The sequence below is a fragment of the Leopardus geoffroyi genome, chromosome C3, assembly GCF_018350155.1.
Source record: "Leopardus geoffroyi isolate Oge1 chromosome C3, O.geoffroyi_Oge1_pat1.0, whole genome shotgun sequence".
NCBI lineage: Eukaryota > Metazoa > Chordata > Mammalia > Carnivora > Felidae > Leopardus > Leopardus geoffroyi.
This window is the reverse complement of record NC_059338.1, coordinates 42,768,065-42,782,743: the sequence shown is the minus strand read 5'-3', so window position 1 is coordinate 42,782,743 and position 14,679 is coordinate 42,768,065. Positions and strand designations below refer to the sequence as shown.

Here is a 14,679-nt window from a genome sequence, read left to right as displayed (position 1 = left end):
GTGGAGAGGGAGCTGTGCCAGGCAAAGCACCAGCCCTGGGTCAAAGGGCACAGTTCCAACTCCTGGATCTGCCATCAAGAAGCAGCTGATCTTACACTGAGCACTTAACCTGCATGCTAGACAATTCACATCTAAAGCCTGATCTGCCTGCCTCCCTGGGTTGGTATTATAACAACTGGTATTTATTGGTATTTCACTGCTTCTAAGACCCTAACAGTTGTAAGATGCCCCATGATTTCCTTATTGGTGAAGAAAGAAAGAAAAATGCTGTCAATGAAACTATATGATGTCATTATTATAAGATATAGGCTGATGTTGAAGATGCTCCAGCTTGAGAAATGTGCATTGCAGAAGCCATGCAATGTGGTACATGAGAGCGCTGTGTGAGCATAAGACTAAATCTGATGATCCATCCCTGTGGGATAGAACCATAACCCTCAGCACCCTCAGCACAAATCTCAAGAGTGTCAAGCCCCTCCCATGGAGCACATTCACATGCGAATTAAAGGGAGAAGGAAATCAGTAGGTGTAAAAAGAAGATGGACAGTCTTATTGGTTCAGATGGACAGCAGTGGCCTTTTGGCAAAGTCTGAAGAGCCGCTAAGAATGGGATATTGGAGGGCTGAGTAAGGAGAGAACAAAGAGGACAAGTAACTTGGCTTAGAGTTCACCACCTGTGCCCACTCATGTGCACCCCCACACATGCAGGAGAGGACACAGAGGTCCTTCCTGGCCATGTTACAACAGAAGGATCCCGCTGACTCCTACAGATCTGTTTCTCGGGCCACATGGCAACCCTAACGGGAAGGCAGTGCTTACAGCTTCCATCAGTCTCAGTCTTGTCTCCTCCTGTCAGAGTCCACTTCTTCTCCTCCCCACACATTCTCGCTCCCAGACCCCACACCAGAATGGCGGATTCTCCTTTAGAAGCACTTCAACCTGTCACAATGCCTCTTAAAATGTGACAGTCGAAAGATGTACATTGGAGCACTTCTAATAATTAATCACAATAGCCCAAACCAGAAAGCAATCTAGGTGTCAAATAATTGTAAAAATGGAGAAATGCACGTCTTCTATGTATATCCATTTAATAAATTGCTTTTTTTACCAAAATATGGAGTAACATGTACTATGCCCATACTATGTTCAGAAAAGGCAGCAAAATTACAAACACTGAAAAGAAAGCTTCCTTAGCATTAAAAGGGTTGGAAGGAAACACCACAAAACAATAAGAACTTTTCTTAATCTGTGAACTGCTTTTTTCTTTTGACTTTCCAGTATTTTACCTATTTTCTTTAATGGACACTTAATAGCTTAAAATAAAAATAAACGGACTAGATGAGAAATTTCAAATGGCCTCTGAATATAAAATTCAGCAGGACCAAGAATTCACACAATCCTAACATATAATACACATGCGTAATAGTATTTTTCTTCCAGACAGAATCACATTTCTAAATGACTCAGATTCTCTTTTATACCTTTCACTATATAGTATGTATTACTTATTTTAGGGACATTAAAAATATCGCCAAGCTATTATCAAAAAGTCAAAAGATAACAAGCGTTGCTGAAGATGTGGAAAAAAGGCAGCCCCTGTGCACTGTGAGTGGGAATACAAATTGGTACAGCCATGACAGAAAACAGTACAGAGGTTCCTCAAAAAATTAAAAATAGAAATACCATGAATGCAGCAATCCCACTTCTGAGTATATATCCAAAGGAAATAAAATCACTATCTTGAAGAGATACTTACACCCCCACATTCATTGCAGCATTATTCACAATAGCCAAGATATGACAACATCCTAAATGTCCACTGATGGATGAATGGATAAGGAAATACACACATGTGTGTGTGCGCATGCGTGCATAGACACACACACACACACACACACACACACACACACACACGCACAATGGAATGTTATGTGGCCTCAAAAAAAAAAAAAGGAAGGAAGGAAACCCTGCCATTTGTAATGACATAGCTAAACCTGGAGGGCATTATGCTAAGTGAAATAATTTAAGTACTAAAAAGAAAGATACATAGTGCATGATTTCACTTACATGTAGAGTCTTAAAGAAAAAAATCAGACTCACAGTAACAGAAGAATGAATGGTGGTTACTAGGTATTGGGGGTGAGGGAGACATTGGTCAAAGAGTACAAACTGTCATCTATTGATGAATAAGTCCTGGAGACCCAATGTGCATCATGGTGACTACAGTTGATAATAATGTATTATACACCTGAAATCTGCTGAGAGAGTAGAACTCAAGTACTCTCAACACACACAGAAATCAGGTAACTATGAGAGATGATGGAGATGTTAATTAGCCTGATTGTGGTAATCACTGTGCAATGTATATCAAAACATCACATTGCACACCTTAAATACACACAATTTTTGTCAATCATACCTCAATAAAGCTGAAAAAAATAAAACATAAAACACATTGCTCAGGTGTGCTGCATTGTCTATGACCATGCACTTCTGAAACACTATGTACAAATTATACACTAAATCATACTTAAAATTCAGTAGAATTTTCTTTTAGAAGAGTAACCTTCAGAAAATCCTTTTGTAAGGCAACAGATGTTTTTAAACATCGTTGTCATTGTCTCTACTTATTTATCTGTTCCCTATATTGAGGGGTTGGCTGCTTATGAGCTCCATTCGAACATTCCAGTCCTTTACACCTTTGACTTTTTTCTCTTTCTCGTGCTCACAATTGGTGTGAAGGTTAAAAGTATAAGTGTTATGTCTATTCCACAAGACAATGAGTAGACGCGAACATTCTCAAGCTCTTGTTCTCCTCAGACTTTATTGACTTCCACTCCTCTGTTCTGTGGAAAATAATTTCCTCTTTGCTCCCCCTCCTTTTGGTCGATTATAATGGTGGCTCCTAGGTGGCTCCCTCCTCACTTTTCTACTACATTCTCTTCTTTCCCACACAGATTTGAGCTACTGTCTGACAAGCATCTGGGTGTGGTGATTTCCACACCCCTTGCTGTCATACCCACACAGGACATGGGCACCCCCGTCAGGCTTGGACCACTCCCCTTTAATACAGGAACCGAAAACCACCTGACACAAAGCCCGGTGAGACATACCTACTATCACCAGTCCTAAGGTCCATCACGTATGCTGCTGACGGTGCTGGACAGGCCCCAATAGAGGTATACTATACTCATTTTCAAAGAAACGATTTATCAAGTATTCAAATAAATCTACTGCCAATAAATGAACGCTGCCTATGACACTGCATGGGCAACAATTTAGTACTGCGTATCAAACATTTTAATGTGATTCAATTTTATACTTCCTCACGTTAATAAATCTGCAAATCATAAAAAATTCTGTTTTCAGGACACAAGTCTCAATTCTCAGTTAAGTAAATATCCTTGGGGTTCTTCTCCAATGTTCAAAGAAAAACTGCACTTTGGGCCCAGCTTTTGGGGGTGCCCCTCAGGCTACGGCAAGCTTCTTGCTTTAGTAAAAAGACTCACTGGGATATATGTGTCCAGCACTAGCCAAGCACAGAATGGAAAACCGGAAGCGGTAGCAGCCACACCTTGGTTCTATAACCTCTGTAGAATACCACATGCATCTCCGCAGAGTACCCATACTCCCCTGCAGGTGGGTTACCTATGGTCTAGCCCCATGGGGAATCTTGTCCTTGAACTTTTTTCCTCTGTCCCTACTCCATGGGCTGCTGCCTTCCCACCCTTGAGTTCCTTGCACCAGCCACTTCATGACAACATAGGTGCATCTTCACACCCAAAAAAGGAAAGACAGGAAGAAGACTCACCCACTGAGGACCACGATGAAATCCATGACATTCCAGCCATTGCGGAGGTACGAGCCCTTATGGAAGATGAACCCCAGGGCCACAATTTTGATACCGGCTTCAAAGCAAAAGATCCCAATGAAATATGGTTCTGTCTTTTCCTGTGGGATGAGGAGCAGAGGTGCCGATAAGGCACGGAATATACTTCATCAGATTCAGACAAAGGCACATCCTGGCCACCCCCTCCACTCTGACCAGTCCTGTCTCCTACAGGATGGCTGGACACCTGCCCTGGGCCAGCCCCATGTACAGGTGGGAAGGACTTAGGGAGTGCACAGGAGCAAGGGAAGTCTCAGGAAAGCCAGCTGCAGAAATGGACAGATATAGGGGTAACACCAAGGCCAGGCTTCTTCCCAGGGGCATAACTGATGCTTCTAGCTTTGCCTTGAAGGGGGTGGCTTTTCCATCGCTGATCTTCACTTACATTGGAAGCTCAAGGGTTCTCATCTGCTGGTAATCAGGCTGGAGCCACTTATCCACACATTTGGAGTTTAAGCAATTAATTTGCCCTCTCTAGGGGGAATACATCAGACATATGAAACATTGCTTTAAGGTGAATATGGACATAAGATCTAGGAAGTTCACCACCGTGAATGCACATAGGCTTTGAGATCCCTCAGCCTCTCTTCTCTGCCCTCCCTTCTCCCTCTCACTTCAAAAGTCCCTTAGAAAGGGGAGCGAACTGGAATGGCCCTTGTACCCCCCCTTCCATCTTGTGTGGCTTCCATGCAGTGTATACACAAGCGTTTGTGATGCCCTGAGAATTTCCTAGGAGCAGGAGTTATAAAGGTCAGTCCTCTCATCCTTATACAGCCCAATGGGATCTGTCACGAGCTTGTCCCTCGGCAAAGAACAAACTCCTCACAGAACTGTAGGTTCACAGAACTGTAGGTGGGAGGGGGCAAGGAGATGAAGCAAAGGAGAAGAAACCAGGGAAGGGAAGGACAGGGGGAAAGACAAGAAGGAAGGAGGCACATACCAGTCTGCGGGACATCGGGGTCTTGTCATCCTCAGGAAGATGCTGTTCCAGGGCCAAGACAATGCAGTTGGCAATGATGGTGGCCAAAATCATGTACTCAAACGGCGTAGGAAAGGTGAAGTTAAGGAACAGATTCACCAAAGGGACAGGGATGCAGCCTCCAAGACGGCTGTGCACATAAATACACAAAATTCATCAAAATCCATGTTATGTCTGCACAGTCTGCAAGATCTAGATCAGCAAACAGGCAGGCAAGGCAGTGGATGGTCCTTAGCATGGGAACTCATAACCATTTCTGACTGGGCTCTAAACACAAAGCATCTTGTCCAAGAAAAGGAAGAATGTAGCCAATAAATAATACAGTTAGACATACGGTTGATACTTCAGATACTTCGTGAATTCAATGACATATCCGGGAATTAAGCAGGGCTGAAAATGGAAACAGAAAGAAGGGAAGAAGAAACACTGATGTTGTGGCAGGCTGTTCTTCCCAGGCTTCAAACCACCGCACTGTACGATGATGCTTCAGCAAGGATCCAGCTGTGGCTGTCCGTTACTGCCTCTGGGCACCACGTCTGGGGTCTCCTCCTCTAGAACCTCTGCTCAACTGAGTGGAAGAGCCCTTGGAAGAAGAACAATTCTCTCCATGTGAGCTCTCTTCTATTTCAATATCCAATCCAGAAAAATATTTAATGGGGTCAGGAGAAGCTTGCCTTGTCCCACCTTATTTTCTCCTAAGTTTCTACATGGATAGCAAACAGAGAGACACATCATGAGTCTGAATCCAGGACAGCGAAGTCAAGGCATCTAAAAACCAAAGTACAAATGAATGGCTAATGGATTCAGGTTTTTTTGTGTTCCATTTTTCTGAAGACCGATGAGGGGGCTCCCTGGGCCTCTCTGAAAGAGAGGACTATGATTCAAGGGCCTGCATCCTGCCTATCCTGAAGAAAGGTTGTGTCACAAGCCCTGGGAGAGTTAGAGGGGGGACTGTTACCAGAGAGAGAGGGAATCACCAGTTTCTGGAGTCAAGTGGTTCTAAACATTGGATTTCACTCCATAACTGTTGTTGTAACAAACACAAGTGAGCTGTTGCCACTGGTCTTACCAAGCAACCTATGCTCTGGCAGATTCTAGCATCCAGGCAGGAGGAAAGAGTAGATCTGGCCAAGTGGGGACAAGGCAAGGGACCATGCTCCTTGTCTCCCCACATATCCAGGCCTCCGGTGTAGCATGTAGGGCCTCGACCTTCCCTAGGGAGTACAAGTCATAAACATGCCCCGGATGCATCCTCATCCCTGCCATGATATGTTAGTGCCCATCAGTGGTAGGTGGACATTCAGGGTGTCTGTGAGGAAGGGCAGGGCACAGGGCACCTACAGGCAGAGGTGCGTGTGCTATGCGAGGAGCTGTGAGCTGCCCTGGTGCGGGAATGGGAGGCTGCAGTAGGTGAGGCAGCCAGCTGCATCTGAGCCTCCAGACATTTTCATCGTACTCAGCAGTGTCCAGGGCCTTCTCCTCCCCAAGACTATGCACCCCTGAGTCACCGCCCACTCTTCTGCAGCTGGCCATCCTTCCTTCCCACACACCCCCAGTTCATCCAAGACCCGTACTCTAGGGACCGCTCTGCTGGCTTTGGCTGCTCTGTGGCTCTGCCCCCAGATCTGAAAATCGGATGGGCTCAGAGGACCTCAGAGTCAGCACCCTGCCTCCCACATGCCACTGTGTCTGTTTAACCCTCCCAGTCAGAGGGGAATCTAACCTCAGGGATCGTCCCTCAGCACACCCAGCCATTCCTCCTCACGCAATCTCTCTGGGAACAAAAGTAGGCCCCTGAGAGCTAAACATGCCAGCAGACACACTCCACAGATGCCCGGCTAGCGTGCATGCCCACTTTCTTGGGACAAGCCCCACCCACAACCTACCTAGGGCCCCCAGTACCCACTGATCACAAAGGGGGTTCTCTTCACTCCCATCACGGGCTCTGGCCCAGAGCTCCAACCAAGTGTAGAGCGACCAGGGATCACACTGCCCAGAGACAGTGTGGGACCTGCTGTCCCATAAGCCCTCTGAAGAGGCTAGCTGGTCCTGGGCCACCCAAGATCTCCCAGAACCAAGTGGCAGAATGAAGATGGGAGTGCCAGAAGTGGTTGCTGAGGCACCCAGGCCTTTTCCTGAGAACATGCCTACCAGTCACGGACACACGTCAGGCCTACCAGTCACGACACACGTCAACAGAAGTTGAGGGCATTTAGGGCAGTGTTCCTAAAATGCAGCCCACGGGATACGAGCACTACAGGAACTTGCAATCACATCAATGAGGGAAAGCCGGAGTTCAGGAAAGCGAGCAGGTGTCCTCCCAGCAGGACTTCCTGGAGCCTTTCGCACGATTGTACTATTGTAAACAGCGTGCACCGCCTCCCCAAAGGGGGTGAGAACGGTACACAGCATTCCCTGACTCGTTCCACTGTATCATCCTTCTATCAGAACATCTCCCCTGGGAATGGTGTCAGAGGAACGTATTTGGGGAGCTCAGACACAAAGGGCATATCTCACTGCCGGTCCCCAGGTGTGAGGAGGAGGGCCGGTGCTCCGGAAGGAGTGACACTAGTGCCTCTGCCACCTCTCACCTCATCCTTGTTCCCAGCAAAACTGTTCACAAAGTGTGAGGCTCAGCTGCCCTTCACCATGGCCGGAAGTGCCCTGAGCACGTTCACAAAAGCTGCCCAAAAGGTCCAAGGAGCCCAGCAAGTGACCTGGGAAGCAGGGCTGGGGACGACGATGCTCTCACTCAAGCGGCCCACATCAGGAGCTCTCCTCGGTCTGCTTGGGTTCGAGGATTGCTTTCTGGGATTCGGGCTTCTTCCCCTGAAAACCTTAAAGTGATAACCACAGACTTACAAGTTCATGAGCTCGTAGTTGCTGACTTGCAGGCACAACAGGTCATGGTGGCTATGTGCCCCCAGGCCTCTCTACCCCACAATACTTGCTTGGACTGTCGCAGCCCCTCTGTGGCCCCCACTCTTTGTTCCCTGCTTCCACACCTGCGTTTCTCTAGCCAGATCACCTAAGCATACAACTCCCTGCAAGGACCTTTAAGCTCACCTAGTCCAGAATGCCCAGTGGCAGATATAGGAGGCTTCTGAGAAACACAGGAAGGTGTGGCCATCACACCCCAGAACGCCCCAGGGTGTTTGGGGCAGGAGAAAGGCTCTTGGCTCCAGGTGCTAAGGAAGCAAACTTCCTGCTACTGGCCAGATATCTGGATGGCTGGGAATTCATGAGGTCTCAACTAATAGCACTGCCTAAAGCCCTGGAGGGTACAACCAAAGCAGGAAGGTTTGGTAATGCATTGCTTCTGAGAACACCCCACTGCCACGCCCTCCCCCATCCAAATCCTCTGCCTACAGTCTGATGTCTAAGGACGCATGCAGAGCAGCAATCCTTTGGCTTGAAATTTTGAAGGCCATCTGGGTGGCTCAGTCAGTTGAGCATCTGACTTCGGCTCAGATCATGATCTCACAGTTCTTGGGTTCAAAGCCCCACATTGGGCTCTGTGCTGACAGTGCAGAGCCTGCTTTGGATTCTGTCTCCCTGTCTCTCTGCCCCTCCCTGACCTGTAGCTTACACACACGTTCTCTCTCTCTTAACAATAAACATTAAAAAAATTTTTTTAAAGAAAGAAATTTTGAAAACTATTTAAATGCACATATCCTCAGAAGTGATATCCTTTTAGGTGTTACAGATCATCTCAACCTCAGGATGAATTCATGTTTGGGGCAATTAAGAATCTGAGGTGAGATTTTGCTGCAGAAGAGGTGAGACTATGGGAATCCTGTGTATCTGTGGACTACATGACAGAAAGGATGGTGACTGGGAAATCTGGGGAGAGAAGAACAGGAGAGGACATCCAGTTCCATCTGAGACCCAGTCACTCTCCCTTCCAGCTCTTTCCTTTCCCCCCTTGTGTCCCCCTCTTTCTGAAGAAAGCATGAAGAATGGGCACCTATATCTTGGTGCTTTTGCCTCCACCTGCAATGGCCTTTCTCCTCTTTTCTGGTCATATGTCAAGAGCAAGCTAAAATATCACCTTGTTTGTGAAGGTTTCCCTCTGTGCCCCACTACTCCTTTACACTGTATGACTTTATCATCTCTCCTCATATTTTCCTTCCCCCAGAAACTGCACCTTGAAAACAAGGGCGTGCTCTTGTTTACCTCTCCACGGGGCAGTGCTTACCAGAGCCCCTGGTACACAGTAGGAACAGACTCCGTGTTAAACGCAGGCATGAATGAACGGGAGCCAGCCCCTAGAGCGGCAGCTCCATTGAGGAGCCATCACAGAGACTGCAGGGTAGTCACTCACTCTGGCTCAGGCCCGGGCTCCAGCTTACCCCCACCCTTGGGAGCTGACTCAGAGCTGCCGCTCCCATGGCTTCTCCTTTACCATCATAACTTCAAGCCAAATAAGCGTGGCTCTAAGGCTTGAGGCTCTGCTACATCTCCAAAGGGAAGAGCCTGGATGGCAAATAACAGCCCATAGGCCAAGGGAATGCACCTCAGGCTAGACAAAGACGTGACCGGGAAAGGTCAAAGGAAGCTCCATGTTGCCAAGGCCTCAAAGAACAAGGCCCTTCGTGAGACAGTAATGGAAGTCGGTCCAGGACTCTTGATTCCTTCTGCCCAGGAACTCAGTGGCTCCCATTACATTCTGTGCTTGACACCAAACACATTTTGCAGAACAGTATCTCTCCCTGGTGTCCAGCTATAGACAGAGATCCTGAATAAATGGAACTACCAGGGCAGTGAGGTGTGGGAGCCTTAGGGCAGGAGCTTTGCCTGTATTATTCACCTCTGGAACCCTGGTGTCCACCACATGGTAAGCACCCAATAACCGCTTTCTAATTAATTAATAAATTAACCAATCAGTTGATTAGTGAATTGCACAGAGAAACCAGAGCCAGAGGTATCCTTGCAAAAGGTATCTCACACTTTCTCCACACCGTGTACCCACTTGAACTTTCTGTACTATGTATTATGTATACACATTAACTATTCAAAAATAGAAAGCAGCATGCATAGAAGATCCCTTGAATGTAATAAGAGTTTTGAAAAAGAAGCAAAGAAAAAAATCTGTCATACTAGAAGGATAATGAGCTTTCTTGGGGTACAAGGGGTATTTCCACTTTCTTCTTTACTCCTTTATGTACTGTCTTGAGGGCTATGAGTATGTATTAATTTAGAATTATAAAATCAATCAAAGCTATAGGTATTTTGAAAAAAAAAACAAAACAACACAAAAACACCATTCCAACCTGAGGGTCATGGAAATCAATGCAAGATTTCCGAGAGGATCTAATGCAGGAGGACAAAGGGACCGGATCCAATGAGGAAATGGTCATGGAAGTACCTTGAGCCCTGCCAAGATACCTCCTCTCCCTTACCTGTCTCACTATCTGCTCACTATGGGCCTCATTTCATCAACTTCTCTGGCAATCTCCCCAAACACCCCTTCACTCGTCTCTCCCTCTGAGCCCCTTAATGAGGACCTGTGCCGTTCCATCTCTCCCTTTCCCGTCTAGCAGCTTCAAGACAATCATTAGGGAAATGATAAAAATAGGTTTGCTTATTGATTTATCTCCTTTACCCAATGCTCCTTCCTTCCAACGGTTGACTTGTTTCCTTAGCAACACAGCTAATTTGAGCAGCACTACTTGGCCTGCACACCTACCATTTGTTCATTTCCTTCCTGAAGGCACAAAAAGCCAGGGCAAGGAAGAGGGCTGCCCTATAGGCCACAGTTGTGGTGCTGGCCCTGCTCATCAACAGAGCCCTGGGGACCTGGCCTGGGAGATGAGCCACCTTCTGCCCAGAGCAGCAGAGCTTCCCCTATCAGCCCCTCTCAGGGGTAGGTCTATAGACTGGGAGGGTCTTGTAGACAAGACTGGAAGAGACTTAGGCTCAAGGAGCACACCTGGGGAATCCCAGGGGAAATATGCATCTCCACTACCATCAGGATACTGACCCTAGATCCCCTCCGCTCTCAGCTATGTCCTCTCAGAGCTATGGCATCAAAGCACACTAAGGAGACTGAATATACTCAGAGAGGCTGAGAGGCCACCAGGGACAGACTGCTGTGCTCTCTCCCCGACTCCAGGCCTAATGAAGATTGCACTTTTGTGGGGAGCAGTCTGTGGCCACTCATGCACTTCCTGCAAACTCCTGGGGGAGTCTAGAATAGCCCACAGACTCAGAGAAGGCTTGTCTCAACCTCCTTTGCCCATTTCCACCTCTCACCCCAGGCCAGAACAGATCCTGAAAAGATCTATTTTCCCTGAAAGATCTATTTTCCCTCCCTCCCATCCCAGCTGCCTATTTTTTGGAGGTATAATTCTAAGAAATGAAAGAGTCTCATAAGATGACCTGGGCCATTCTAAACAAGTTGGATGTTGACTCAAAGACAGTCATAGGGAAGGATTACTGCCTAGTCTGTGATTCCCTCAAGAACTACACCAAAGAGACATTTTAAACATGAACAATAATGAAATGCAGCTATCCAAGGCTTTCCCACTACTTTCTTTCTATGACCAAAATCAGAATCTTCCTTGAGACCTACAATGCAATGGAGAAACATAGCTTGGTAATAGGAAACCAGAGCCAGGGTTCCCACTGTAAAATCTGCCCCAACATGGTACTCACGGCAGGGAAAATCACCACCATCCATTCCCAAGGAACCAAACATGAAATACAAAAGGATCAAAGTCTAAAACCATCCATGAATATAAAATCCTTTGAAAACCATAAGGTGCTACACAAATGCACAGTCATTTTTATTATCCTACTAAATCACTCTTTAAGCATCTGCTGTGGTTCTAAAGCTTTGGGATAAGCAACTGTTAGTGGTCACAGCCTCCGGGAGTGGGCTGGCTGGCTGCAGCCAGGAGCTGACACTGAAAAGACCGACCGCAATAAAGGATTTAAAAAAAAAAAAATATGGTAATGGGCCTCCGGGAAGAGAGCAAAGACATTTGGCCCAGAACCTCCTGGGAATATGGAAAGCATATCCAAACACCAGTCCCCAGAGCAGGATTTATGAAGCTGATGGCTCTGATGCAATCTCTACCAGTGATTAGAAGGGGCATTAATCACACCCAAGGCCAGCGCTAAGAACAGGAGGGATTGAACCATCACAGAAGTTCGGCTCCAGCTCCTACGGACCCTGATGGAAATACAGTGAGATCATGCTGGTGAGATCACATCCCCCTTGCCCGGGCTGCTGAGAACGATACATCTGTCCTGGAGGGACCAGTAATATTGAAGAGACAGATTTCATGTCTCAAACCCAGACATGGCTAGAGCCACCATAATTATTTCCACAGAGGGTGTCTGCACCCCTCATATTCTTCAGCCCTTCTAGAGGCTGATATTCTCATAGGAATATGCCAAGCATACAGGTCTTCAACCTTTCAGATTGAAAAGAAAATTAAATCCCACCCTGTTAAAACAGGCCTGAGGCCATCTCCCTTTGTGGAAGGATGCCTCGCTTTTTGTCCAGATCATGGTAGGAAGTAGGGAGTATGAGACAAAAAGATGGAGATCCAAGAGGGCCCCCTGAGGCCTCTCAGCAAGCTTTCTCCACCTTACCTCTTCCCACACAGGGGAAAGGCCAGGTTAAGAGGTAAGCTGAAGTCCAAGGAACCTGGCTCAGAGGCTAATGTGCTCCTGGCTCGGCTCCTTCCAGACTTACTTGCACTTGCTTCTGTGGCTGACCTAGCAGGACGGTGTAGCCCAAAAACCAATCCAGAAAAGGAAATAGACAGAGGGATTGTATTCCTTGGGGTTCTGACGGCTATAGATGAATTTTTCAATTTTTAATCATCTAAACTTATCAATGTATAAACCACCCTCATCTATGGAGCAAGTCACACCTTCAATTCCATTTCCATCTCTTTTCTCAGTTCTTAATTTTAGGTTTCCCTTCCTGGGCTGATCAATAGAGGGCAGACCACATATTGCCACCAAAGGGCAGGAGAGCTAACCCCCCTGGGCTTCTCCATGTGACAGTTAGCAGTGCACAGGGTGCAAATTTGGAAAATCACACTGTATTGCCTCCTCCTTTCCTACCCCCATGTCAGGAGAAATGCGCTGTTAACAAACAGAAAAATGAGGTGGAGGGCTCTGTGTACTTCATGTCGTCCCATTTCATTATCTCATTGCTTTCCTTATTGCTGTTTTTCTCACCACCCAAGTTTGTCTTAAAAAAAAAAAAAAAAAAAAAAGATCAGATTGAAAAACCAAACCCCTTTTCTTTTTTTAAAACAAAACAAAACAAAAATGTATCATGTGACTTCCAGCCTTAACATCAGTTTTTTAACTTTGGTTTCCATGGTGGTGGGATGCAACCTGCCATCACCATGACAACAGCTGCTTCTGTTCAAATTCACCATCTGACAGGCAGTCCTGAACATACATACACACCTCTCCCATTCTCTCTCTCTCTCTCTCTCTCTCTCTCTCTCTCTGTCAAGAACATGGAGATGCCATTACACCTACTCTGAAAGACTTAAATCTTAATGAATGAAAGACAAAGAAAGCAATGTTGACAACACAGCAAAGAGGCAGAGACCCCCTCCCCCAAAAGGCTCTCTCTTGCTGGCACAGTCCCACTGCTCTCTTATGGGGAAGGTCAGTGGACTCAGTTACTCAACAAAAAAGATCCCTAGCACTAACCTTTCAATGTTGGCCGTGAAGGAAGCCACATTCAACCTTCCATTGCTTTTAGACCAAAGAATTCTCATCTGACTCCTGTATCCCTGCCTCTATACATAATGAGTGAAAAGAAGTTCACATTATTGCTAATTTGGTTAACCAATACTGAGCTCTGTTCCAGACTCATCTGGGCCCCAATTCCAAGAGAATGGGGAGTGGAATTTCTGAGGAATTAAGACAGCACCCGCTTTCCTCCTCCTTTTGCCTCAGTTTCAGTCAGGTGGATATATCTTAACAATTCACTTTTTATGTATCTGACTGAATCCTGGACTCAAAATGCTGTCATTCAACACACAGTTTTGGTGATTAGGGGACAGATGATTGAACGCTACAGAAAAGGGAAGAAAGAAAAGGGGAGTATTAAAAGCCTCTGGAAGAAAACAAAACAGCAGTGGGAAGATTACCTGTTTCAGAAACCAGAATCTGTGTTTTGATGACACTCTGACACATTCGAGCCCATCAAGAGTTCTGGCAGCAGCGTGCATCAAGGGGAGAAGAATGCGGGCTGCAGCCAGGAACCACACCCAAGACTGTACCCTCCTTCACATCTACACTTGCTTCATGGCATGATAGGCAGTACTTGAATGTATAAAGAAAATGAAAAGTCTTTTATGAAAGGGTCCAAAGATCATCTGTGAGAGAACACTTGTTTTTCTTTGAAAACCCAGCAACTGTACCCCAGAGTTCAAAGACACACACTGGGCCTCCACATCACATGAGAAAATGTTAAAGGTACTAAGGTATACACCTTGGGAGAGGAAGACTTGAGAGAGACGTCATAGCTGTTTTCAAATATCCAAAGGGCTGACTTATAATGGGGACTTAAACATTGTGTAAGTTATTCCAGAAGGTAAGACCAAGGCCAAAGGGTAGAATACCCATCCAAAGGCAGATCTCAGGGAATACAGAGAAGCAACATCACTTTTCCACATGTGAATAGATTATTTTGTTAAGTAGTAAACTGAATGTTATACTAATAAATGTTTAACAACCAGTCTCTCTAAGTATAGCGTTTGCCAATTTCTAGTATAAATATTCTCTCCATAACTAATTTCAAGCTACCAATTTGACATCAATGCACACG

At 46.2% G+C, this 14,679-nt stretch overlaps 1 protein-coding gene across 10 annotated transcripts in view; it reads right to left on the bottom strand.

Moving 5' to 3' along the window:
• CACNA1E (calcium voltage-gated channel subunit alpha1 E) overlaps positions 1–14,679 on the bottom strand; it is a 497,854-nt gene that overhangs the window by 283,496 nt on the left and 199,679 nt on the right. For all 10 annotated transcript variants that reach the window (XM_045452580.1, XM_045452585.1, XM_045452576.1 and 7 more), the window contains exons 4-5: positions 4,830–4,935; positions 3,812–3,951 (exon numbers count right to left, since the gene is read on the bottom strand). In XM_045452580.1, coding sequence (XP_045308536.1) covers positions 3,812–3,951; positions 4,830–4,935 — 246 coding nt within the window. The remainder of the gene's footprint in view (positions 1–3,811; positions 3,952–4,829; positions 4,936–14,679) is intronic.